The sequence below is a fragment of the Diplotaxodon limnothrissa genome, linkage group LG7, assembly GCF_057381915.1.
Source record: "Diplotaxodon limnothrissa isolate DT_005_m linkage group LG7, D_limnothrissa_male_GT1.1, whole genome shotgun sequence".
Taxonomy (NCBI): domain Eukaryota; kingdom Metazoa; phylum Chordata; class Actinopteri; order Cichliformes; family Cichlidae; genus Diplotaxodon; species Diplotaxodon limnothrissa.
This window is the reverse complement of record NC_140602.1, coordinates 1,729,906-1,741,250: the sequence shown is the minus strand read 5'-3', so window position 1 is coordinate 1,741,250 and position 11,345 is coordinate 1,729,906. Positions and strand designations below refer to the sequence as shown.

The window sequence follows — 11,345 nt, the reverse complement described above, 5'->3', positions numbered from 1 at the left end:
TGTCACAGCAAGGTGTCTTTGACTTCTTTTTATTGTTTTTCCATGACCATGTGTAACTTTGCTGAGTGTGAATGTGGGGATCGGATGATTTTCAGTAAAACTGAGCGATTTCATGACCCGTTTGCCAAATCGTCCCCCATCTGAATATTTGGTATGACCCCTTTATTTTGCCTGTTTTCCTGACGTAAGCTCTCTCCCAAACTTGTGATTCCTCCTGCAATATGTTGTTGCATATGTTCTATTTTGAGACCACCTTTGTCAATTTGTGTTTGATAATATTTTACGGGGCGACCAGACCCACAAAGGGTTTTTCTAAGACTTAGAGATACTGTATTCCAAAGTGAAGAGAGGACAGAGGAGGACTGAAGACATCGACAAAAAAAAAAAGTGTCAATATTTTATTGTATTTTTTGCGCTGCTAAAAGCTATGAATTTGTTTCATTTATACAAAAAAATAACATTACTTAGTTGTGATGTGTCACTTGAGTGTGCTGCTATTTTATAAACATTTGTATTATAATATAATTATTTTACTGCTTAAGAGATACATTCAGAAACCGAAGTAGATGGTGATAGAAGAACATGAAACGAGTATTCGACTGGAAATGTTCATTGTACAGTTTGACCGTTTGCTTAGATAGCATGTCTCGTTTTCCCCTTTATCTATTTTTGCTCTCCTTCTTCAGTCACATTCTGCCCATCAGTGGTATTTCCGATACCTCAAGATTACTGGATTTAAAAAAAACGCAAAATTCATCAGCTATACCTCTGCAGTTAGGGAGCCTGAAACGGAGGGGAAAGAAAAGAACGACGTGTTCTGTTGCTGTTTTAGTTGGAAAACGACTCGCTCGGTGAGATGGGGAAACCGGAAATATGCAAGGCTTCCACTTGGACTCTTTTGGAGGGGGAGCGCCGTGATAGTTCGAGCATGTTCACTACTGTCCGTGTTGGTGCTACATCTGACTGTGTGCAAGCGAGGGGCAAAAACAGCATTCCTATGATGGCCAAAGTACAGTTCTTGCTTTATATAACCACAATCACTATGAATGTCATTAAATATCGATTCTGTATGTGAGAAACGTGTGTTTTGGTCTAAAGATATTGTGTGTGCACCACTGGAACTCCCGCAGAATAATGGCTCGAGCTGACCTGTGGCATCCAGTCATACATTTTCTGGAAGTTTCAATGGTGCAGATTTCCCTTCAAATCGCCCGCTCCCCCTCCTCTATAACTCATATCATGTACCTCAAATGTCTGTTGCACAACCTCTGTTCAATAAACGTCTGCTTTAAAGGGTGTGACACCACATCAGCTCACTATTTCCCAGGCCTGTGTTCCTTTTCAGCTGTGTGTCTGTCTCCTGATCAGGACATTAGTTTGTCAGTCAGCAGCGACTTTAACTGCATCAGTGATGATGATGATGAACCTGGGACAATATGCACTCATCCCACCAGAATTTCAAGCAGTTTCTGCAAATGTGTATGAACCTGTTGATCCAGTCATGCATGCATAGTCACAAAACCAAAACGGGTTCTGGTCCTACTCCTCCTTTGGATCTGCTGCAGATTAAAAGAACCACAGCTCATGTGTTGGATGCAGTACCGTGTACGGTGTCTCCGCAGTGGAGCGTCTGAATCCTGTAGGGCTGCAAAATGTGAGGTGTCGTGCATCTCATGGATGCTTGAACTTGGATGCAGTGTCCCTTCAGGGAGAGATGGCAGAGGCGGGGCCTTGGAACCAGTACCAGCGTCTGCTAATAAAGAGGCAGGTAAAAGGAAATACAATTTACATAACTGGTGATTTTAAAAAAACAAAAATAATGCATTGAAAGCCATGCAAGACTAAAGTGCAATATAAGACTGGGATACAGTGTAGCCAGCAGTAAAGAGTAAAGTAACATGAAGACCTACAAATGTGATGCGTTGTGAGCCGTGTGTGTCCTGCTCAGCCAGCAGCTGCTGTTGGAGAATGTCGGAGTAATTAGGGAAAAGGGGAGGGGAATCTATATGAATGTCAGGAGTTTCCCAGAAGAGGCGCACAGTAACAAGATCATAGTAATCACTTCTCTGGTCAGTGGGCTTACTATAAAGGCACGTGTGGCGATATGCTTTTCCACATGTTTTATATTTATATGTTCTAAGAGTCGGTGCAGTCCACATAAGTCTCAAACTCAAGCCAGTATCTTTACTACTTATCCTCCAAGATTTCTAAAAGTCTTATTTTTAATTATTACCATAACTATACAGTTCCCCTTTTAGATATTCAGAGAAAGCAGCTCTTTGTTTAGAACAGTCATTGGACTTTTTGCACTTAGTTCTCATGTAGTGTGTCACAAATCACCTTGCTGCCAAGTGAAGTTCTGCTGAGCAGCTACAGTGCTCAGCAAATGTATTAGACAACCTTTCATTAAAGCAAGAAAATGTGTATTTTAGAAATCTGTTAAAAACTTGTTCAAAATCTAAATATTATATTGTTATTTATCAGGCAAATAACAATCTGACATCCAATCACAACAACAGTCGCCTCACAGTGCTTTATATTGTACAGTAGATCCTACAATAATACATACAGAGAAAACCCAACAATCACATGACCCTCTATGAGCAGCACTTTGGCGACAGTGGGAAGGAAAAACTCCCTTTTAACAGGAAGAAACCTCCAGCAGAACCAGGCTCAGGGAGGGGCGGGGCCATCTGCTGCGACCGGTTGGGGTGAGAGAAGGAAGACAGGATAAAGACATGCTGTGGAAGAGAGACAGAGGTTAATAACAGATATGATTCAATGCAGAGAGGTCTGTTAACACATAGTGAGTGAAGAAGAAACACCCAGTGCATCATGGGAATCCCCGGCAGCCTACGTCTATTGCAGCATAACTAAGGAAGGATTCAGGGTCACCTGGTCCAGCCCTAACTATATGCTTTAGCAAAAAGGAAAGTTTGATTACTTAACAGAAACTTAAAGAACAGTTTTGGTGTTTATCAATATTGTTAATTTAGGGCAGCTGTGGCATAAACCTTACACACTGTGGTGTTTTTCACACACAAATGTGTCAATGTCAGGGTCACAGGTTTGTTGACGGCAATACAGCGATAGTGTAAAAAAACTGACACAATAAGTGAAGTCCTTACATCGACACATTACCGTTTTTTAAAAAATCTGTCAACTCACGCTTAAAAACAGAAATGTAAAAGAAACTGACACGCAGCTTTACAAAGGTCAATATTTACATATTTGTAACATTTGTAATCAGGAGCATGTTACGTGAAAATTGTAAATGCATATATGCAAGAAATTTTATTACAATAAATTCCTTCCAGTTGTTTTTAACATCTACGCCAAAAAAAATCACGTTCCCAGTTGGTCTTTATTTTAAATGTAGGCATAACATTATTAGTATAAAATAATTATAGGATTTTCGATATACATTGTCCTACTATAATACAATTTTCCTTTTTTTTATAAAATTAAGTTATCAAAAAACATTTTGGACATTGTTAGCATCATATAACTGCATACGTGGGATTTAAGTTCACTCTGTCTTCCTAAAATTATGACAACAGGCATAATGGCTGGTAATATGCAAGGTCAATATTTATGCTAAAAACATGTTTTTCTCAAACAGAAACTCTGACCATCCTTTGCCTTGGATAATATCCTTAGTCCAATCCAGGGCCGTGCAGAGATGTTTAAAGGGGCAGGTGCTCAAAGTTAAAAAGGGGCACCTAGAACCAGGCTGAAGAGCAACAACACGTTCATGAAGAATCTAATATGGAAACGCATCAAACTATATCACTGTCATCAGGTGGGGTCAATGCAAAGCAAATGTATGTTTTTGTCATGGTCCCCGTGTCTGCCCGGCTGACCCAGGTTGGCTATGTTTCTTGTTTTCCTTTCCCTCTCGCTGTGTGTCGCCTGGGCGGAGCTCATTGCGGGCTCCCGCCCCTGGCCCTCGCACCCGTGGCTCATCACTTCACCAGCGTCCACTACTTAAGGCAGTAGCTGGAAACATCTCATTGCTGGACTACTGAGTAACCTTGGATTCTCTTTCCCTTGGAGGCCTGGGCGAGCTGAGTTGCTGGTGTGTTGTGTTTTTGGAACTGTGTGAAGAGCCCCTGTTTCCGGACCTCCCCTGTGCCCCTCTGGATTCCCCCCTCGCTCTCACCTGTATATAGTTGCACCTGGTGTTGTGTGTTAATAAAAGGAACTGCATTTAGCTTCCCTTGTCTGCACATGAGTCCATCCCGCCTTGTGACAGTTTTACTGATGGATACAATGTTGCTGTTGAGGAGTTGCTGCTGCTGGAGGGCAGGGCCGTGTTGATCTGAGAAGGTAGACATTAAAGAGTCCACAGGAGAGATGGTAGCCGATTAAACAAGTTATGAGATAATAATAAAATGTAAAGAATGGTGACAGCACTTGGAACCATAAGACAACAAAACTGTGAGACGTAAACTCGCTCTGCCTGCGACTCACTCTTTGCCTCTCTTCCATCTCCTCATCTCATCTGTCACTCTCCACTTCCTGTCCATCTGAGAACGAGGCACAAACTGCTACTGAATTAATCTATTATTGAGTTATCCACACTTAAAAACTCCTCCACCTAATCCATAATAAAGTAATGATAGAAAAATGTTAGAGAACGAAAACATTGTGTTTATTATTGTTTTTATACTTGAATGCAATGCAACAACTGGTGCAGGTGTCATTGTGACCTGTGCTCTTTGTAATCCAGCTGCTGACGGATCCGCTGCCTCACACAGCGCCTTCTGTCACTGTTTCCTCCTCGTGTCCTACAGAGCCTGTCTGGACAATATTATATCATGAGTAATAATTCAAAGAAATCTATACACATAAAACACGCACATACAGTGACATTTTATACCTTCTCAATGATTCTGTACATACTATGGCCACAAGTTTGAATCATAGTGCTGATCCAGAATCCTTCCCTTATTGTTTATTCCTAGTGCTACAATAATAAAGTAACGAGTATAAAACAATTAAGTAATAAATATAAAATAATGTATTTATGGCGATTCAGTTTGTTTGACTATCCACTCTGTGCAGGCAGAAAGTTTATTAAATGAGATACAATGTTGCTGCTGTAAAATCAGCATTTTATCATATTTGAAATATAAATGTAATATAATCTGTTTCTTAATGCATTTTCTTTAAAAACACGTGTGTGTGTTTTTAATCATAATTATAATAATCCATAATTATGTGGATATGCATATTAGATTATTCACAATCTAATAATTTATCATTTATATTATTTATATTTAGTGAAATATAAGCCTTCCTGAAAGGTTTGAGGTCGCTCAAACGGCAAAAAATGCGCGTGCTCTTTCGAGCTCATTCCCGGCTCGTAACCAGCGCGCTCTGCCGTCAAGTGCGAGGATTGGTTAATGATAGTCATGTGACTGATGCAAGCTAGACCCTTTTATTTAGCAAAACTGTGATTAATTGTTAAATATTATTGTTGAGGGGCACAGACAGGAAAAAGGGCACCTGGGGCACCCATCAGGAAAGGGGCACGTGCTCAAGCCCCTTCCGCCCCCCACCCTCTGCACGTGCCTGGTCCGGTCCATGATGATTTTTTGCAAATGTACCGCTCCTCCTGTCACTGACAGTTGCATTAGGTGCTTTTACACTAATATGCGATCTTCCTTACTGATGATGTTACGCATTAAAGATTTACAGCTCCTACTCCGACTGTTTGAAGTCAGCACATTTTGAGTTAAACAAGTTTGCAGCTTTTCAGAAGCTTGAGGCTTTGACACAAACTCAAAGTCACCAATTTGTTTACAATTCAGTCTTTTTTTTCTGTTGACACAGAAAAGTGCAGAATCTGACAACTTCCACGTGTACATGAAAATATGACCGATTTGCATGTGGCCCCAGAAATAACTGATATCCTACAAACAGATAAACATCCTGTTTGTTTGTTTCTTATTATTTACTATTATGTAATTTTAGCTTTACTTTAGGTACTTGAAATATATTTCGATTAAACAACTTTTGTACTATAAGCTACCTGTGTAGTAGTATAATGCAAGTATAATGCATCATATGTGCACGTCTAAATCTTTTGTAACCTGGACTCTCTTTAAGAAAAACTCCCAATCTCAGTAGCTGCTCAATTAATCTCCCCTGGATGTCGTAGTCAGTGACTGATCACAGGTGTGTCGACACCTTTCCAGAGTTCATCTTCATAATAAGATCTGTACCCTACAAGCGTGCAGTGGATGGTGTCGGGCTAAATATATCTGTGGGGGTGATGCGCTTCTGTGGGCAGCTGTAATTTCCCCCTGACGCCATAAACCAGTGTTCCCATGTTCCGTCACCCGGTCTCTGCCTTCCGCAGCATGAAAACGCTAACATTTGGGCTGACCCTTGTTCGACAGTAAGTTCATCCGACGATAATATATGAAGTTCAGCACCACAGGGTTCCGAGGAGCGCGACTTGTACTTTGACAGACTTCAGTCTGTCGTGTTTGGAGGGGTTTTAAAACGTGTAGCAGTGACGGACTGTTTATTTCTATCGTGGTCTTAACCGGAGTTCACGGAGAGCGGCTTCTAAGCTGAAACGAGGAATATATGATAAGAATATATGATAAGACTGTGACTCTCCCAGCGGGTTTGTACCGTTTGTTTAGTCTGTGCGACGTTTCACGATGGCCACCAGGGGGCAGAATAAACGCGGAACAATAAAGGTTCATTCATGTACAAAAACAAAAAACGGATTTTTGTGGGTCAAAGGTAAAACCACTTACACACACCACATATTGTCCGAAGATACCATGAAAATAAAATCAAAATTAGCAGTGCAGACTCCAAATGTTTGTTGTCTTTGTAATTTATTTGCAGTTTGCGTGTCACTGGGGTTCAATCTGTAACTGAGAACTTGTGAATTTCTTTTTATCCTGACATTTGTTGATTTATGCATTTATTTTGGCCATTTTGATTAAGTGATTCAAAATAACTGAATCATCAAAAAGACGTGTTAGTAGCCAGTCGCCATTAAAAGTATAAGTACAGCTTTGGGCATACAGAACGTCATGGCTGTGAGCAACACGTAATAAAAGATTTGCATTCATGTGGTAACAGATGTGAAATCAAACGAGTGCCTGTTGAGCACCAAACTCTGTCAGTGTTATCTCCTGTCATTTATTTCCTATAGTGGGGAAACTCAGTACAACAAAGATGGTCTGCTGCAAGGTAAAGAATGATTCTAAATATTTGTTTCATTAGAATAAAATTACTTGTTTTGGGTAAAAAAAAAATAGAATAAGGGAGCTGCTTTATTCTAATTTCCCCTTTTCCTTCCACCCAGGCCAGGCTATAGACGCACCTTTGTCTGAGGCTGGGCTGCAGCAGGCAGAAGCTGCAGGGCGATACCTCGCCCATGTCAAGTTCACCAACGTGTTTGTTAGCAACATGCTGCGGGCAAAACAGGTAAACTATGAACCTTATACAACAGCAGTGTAAAAAAAGCGTCTGGCCTTTCAAAAGATCCAGTTTGATTGATTTATTTTATCTTGTGAGTCTGTGGATTTGTTTCTGTGTGTCATAAAAGTTCACAGGTGTGGAGATGAGATCTAAATGAAGGCTCAGTTAGAAGATAAATGCAGTCGGACCTTTGAACACTGAGCACTTATGTAATTCTGACTGAGTACTCGTGGCAGACTTATAAAAGCCACCCTCCTCCTCTCTGTAATCAGATTACATTTTGTTTTTGTTTTTCCATCCAGACCACCGAAACAATAATGAAGCACAACAGCAGCTGTTCCGCTCTAGAAATGGTGTGTGACCCTCTGCTTATAGAAAAGGCGAGTGACCTCAAAACTTACGAGAAAACTTATTGATCAGATGTTTACGTGCCAATGAATAAGTTGATCTTTCAGAGCTTTGGGATAGCTGAAGGGAGGCGGTTACAGGACGTCAAAGACATGGCCGAGGCGGCTGGTCAGACGTTTCCAGGCTTCACACCTCCGGGAGGAGAGACGCAGGAGCAGGTGAGGCTGAGGTTGTCTTATTGTAAAAGGAGAGAGTCTTGGTGAAATTCTGGATCACTGGTAATGAAAATAATATAAAAAATAAATAATATTCAGGCCTATTGCCAAGACTGAATTATTTACTTTCTTTTTATTCTTGGGAAACAACAAAATGCTAAAAACAAAAAGATGAAAAACACTCACAGTTCTATTGTTTTTCCACTCTTCATCTCAAAAACAGATGTGGCACTGGTGATAAACACGGGCCATAAAAGTCACCCTATTGATGTCAGGTCCTTGCATCCCTGCTGATTATCTGGTTTTCTGTTATTTATGTGACATTAATAACATCTGTAATCTTTTGAACCCGACCCCTGAACCATAGAGCGGCTCAACATACCCAGGGTATCTTTCTTTTATCTGGATACACGCTATCATCGGCAGTAAGGATAAGCGGTCACATAAAGCTGGCTGTCAACTCGTTTAGTTACCGAGGGTTTCCCACCCGCATTCACATGAAAGATGTGGTGTTGGCAGCATCTGACCAATCACAGCTATGCATAAGAATACCAGCAGTTGATCAGCTGATTTTACAAAGAGAATTATATAATAGCAAAAACATGAAGAAGTTAAACACAGCACAGCAGCGTGAGTGGAAGAGCACTTTAGTATTAATAGTGCTGAGTTAGTCATCAAAACATGGGAAAATATGATGGATTATAATCAACTGTTTGATTAAATAAATGTTTCATCCTTTCAGCTGCAGCCTTGGTTTGAAACGCACATTTGATATAAGGACAGCAAGTGGGATACAAATAGATGGGATCATGTGTTCATGCTTTAGTTGTAAAACTGTTTGCAGCCAACAGGAAAAAATAAGCTCTATCTAAGAATGTATATTTCGTACTGCTCAACAGGGAAATGCAAAGATATTAGATGCTGCTGAAAAACTTTAGACCCTCACAGTGATGCAAATAGAGAATCGATTGGTCAGCTGGTCAACCGGACCTGCTTTGGAGCAGGTTAGCATAGGTTAGCGTGGACATACAGAAAACCCAGGGTTAGCCCTGACGTTGCCCATATACTATGAAATCTTGCTTCTTAGCACAGGCCTCTGGTTTTATTTATTTATTTACTTCATGTTTGTGTGTTAATGTGGTTCCTGGTAACACATCGTGTATAAAGATCAGTCACAAAGGTGCATTTGAGTACTTGGTTCCAGCACGATATAGCCATAAAGTTTTACAGTTGTTTAGTTAAGATTAAAATGAAGTCTCGAGTTCGAAGTACTCACAGGTCACGAACTACAACATTTTGATTCCATCGCAGAATTGTCTGTAGATTATTTCTTTCCTGAGTTTCCTCGTATCTCTGTTTGCTCTCTTCTTCATCTTCAATCCATCCTCTAACGCTCATCCAGTTCAGGGCTGGAGCCTATTCTCTGGACAGGTCACCGGTCTGAGCAAAGACAGAGAGAGACACAGAACTGAGGCTGCAGTGCTAACCAGCTCACCGCCGTGCTGCCCAGTTCCTTTATATATTCCTTCAAATATGTTTCTGATGCAAAAGATCCCACTTAAGCTTTTTTTTCTAAAGTGGGATCTTTTGCACATATTACACTAAAATTAAATCTTTCCGCACACTCTGGATTGATACCAGGTATCTTGGTGTAATGTACACATACTTCCACTAGGTGGCAGGAAGCATTCACCTCCTAGCTCTATAAAGTTATGATTAGCATATCATTGTCTTCTTTGCATGACTGAATGTCTGAACTGAGTGTGTGTGTGTGTGTGTGTGTGTGTGTGTGTGTGTGTGTGTGTGTGTGTGTGTGTGTGTGTGAGAGAGAGGACAGGATGTGAGGAGGAGGAGGGGTTGTTGGAGGGAAGGATGTTCTATTTCCAAGATACCTCGTCAGACTTCGTCCATTATGTTCTAGCTTGGACATGAACTCTGGTCAAATCCAGGACGTGACCAGCACATCGTGATGGTGACGCTGATCTTCAAATATAGATTTGACACAAGCACAGAGCACTCAAATCCTCTGCAAAAGGCCTGCTCCCTCCCTTTTTTAAACAAGTTGCAGGTTGTTGCATCAGAAAGATGTGCAGTTTTTATACCAAAGGACGTGACTATGAATAAAACGACCTTTAACCTTTATCCCTCAGCTCCGTAGGAAGCCTGGGTCTCATTCTACAGTATGTACAACAATAGAAGCAGGAGAACTTTTCATAACAGATTTTTGCTCTGCTCAGGTGAAGATGCGGTTCAAAGAGTTTCTGGAGAAAATGCTTCAGCAAATTGGGGCCGAACACTTCAGCGAGAGAGGGCAGGACGACTCGTCGTTACCTGCTCCGTCACAGACGACTCCTACTGAGGGGAAGGCCGACGATGGGGTCAAGGATATCCCCGTCCATGCTTTGGTGGTCACCCATGGGGCTTACATGTGCGTGGTGGTGCGCTACTTTGTGGAGGAATTGCACTGCCGCTTACCTCTGGGTTCTGATCAAGCACACGTGTTCTCTCTGAGTCCGAACACGGGCCTTTGTCGGTTTATAATAACCGTGAGGAAACAAGACGACGAGTTCATATTATCAGGGATCCGCTGTGTTTTTATCCACAGAGGGGACCACGTGAAACGCAGATCGTGACCTGTTACGTCCTTTTCTTAGGGTTCGTTTAAACAGTAATTAAAGCCTCGGATCGTTTGTGTTGCAGGAAATTTCGTCATCGCGTTGTTATTGTCTGGCTGTTCGTTGCTACATACGTGGGCGACTCTGTGGTTTAGCGAGGCCTCGTTTCTGAATTTCTCCTGTAGGGGTCCAGAAATCTGCACAAGAACTCGGAGTAGTGTTTACTCTTTGGAAATCAGTTCCTTTCCCATTGTTGTGAATTAACACTTGAGTCAACAAGGACGGACGAATGTTACGAGCCCATTAAACTGTGGAACGCGTGAACGGACTCTGTGTGGCTGTTTTTCAGTCCACACATTTATTTAGAGTAAAAGCTGCTGTTTCTTAGCTAAAGGAGTCTGTGGCGTGTGCGACTACTGAAATGCTTTACTGATGTAAAAATGTACGTTTGCACCTGTGATGGTTCTTTCCTGATAAAGTCGTTTCAATAAACTCAGCTGGTTGTTGGGTCATTCTTACTATTCGGTGCCATTTGAGTCCTAATGACATAATATGGTATATTTAGTGTAAAACTTGTCTAATGCTTATTTCTAAACCATTTTCTTGTATGTTTAACCCCCCTCTACCATAGAACACATTGATATATACACAGGATAAATACATTAAAAGTAAATTACTTTTATTTTAGCACAAGTCACTAAAGTACTATGTCCCC

General features: G+C 41.1%; 1 protein-coding gene across 2 annotated transcripts; it reads left to right on the top strand.

Moving 5' to 3' along the window:
- Nucleotides 1-6,335: 6,335 nt before the first annotated feature.
- tigara (TP53 induced glycolysis regulatory phosphatase a) lies at nt 6,336-11,106 on the top strand. Of its 2 annotated transcripts, none has more exons than XM_085357177.1 (6): nt 6,336-6,406; nt 7,184-7,221; nt 7,337-7,458; nt 7,755-7,832; nt 7,908-8,018; nt 10,253-11,106. In XM_085357177.1, the coding sequence occupies exons 1-6, from the start codon at nt 6,336-6,338 to the stop codon at nt 10,646-10,648; spliced, it is 816 nt and encodes a 271-aa protein (XP_085213303.1). In that variant the 3' UTR covers nt 10,649-11,106. The 2 variants fall into 2 exon arrangements, with proteins under 2 accessions (XP_085213303.1, XP_085213305.1); XM_085357179.1 differs by having other exon boundaries at nt 6,339-6,406; nt 7,755-7,805.
- Nucleotides 11,107-11,345: the final 239 nt, after the last annotated feature.

Bases quoted from the DNA above. Each gene is read 5' to 3' on its own strand.
- tigara (XM_085357177.1), top strand. From the start codon at position 6,336: ATGTTCCGTCACCCGGTCTCTGCCTTCCGCAGCATGAAAACGCTAACA. The intron at 7,459-7,754 runs GTAAACTATGAA...TTTTCCATCCAG, and splicing joins ACATGCTGCGGGCAAAACAG to ACCACCGAAACAATAATGAA. The intron at 8,019-10,252 runs GTGAGGCTGAGG...TGCTCTGCTCAG, and splicing joins GAGGAGAGACGCAGGAGCAG to GTGAAGATGCGGTTCAAAGA.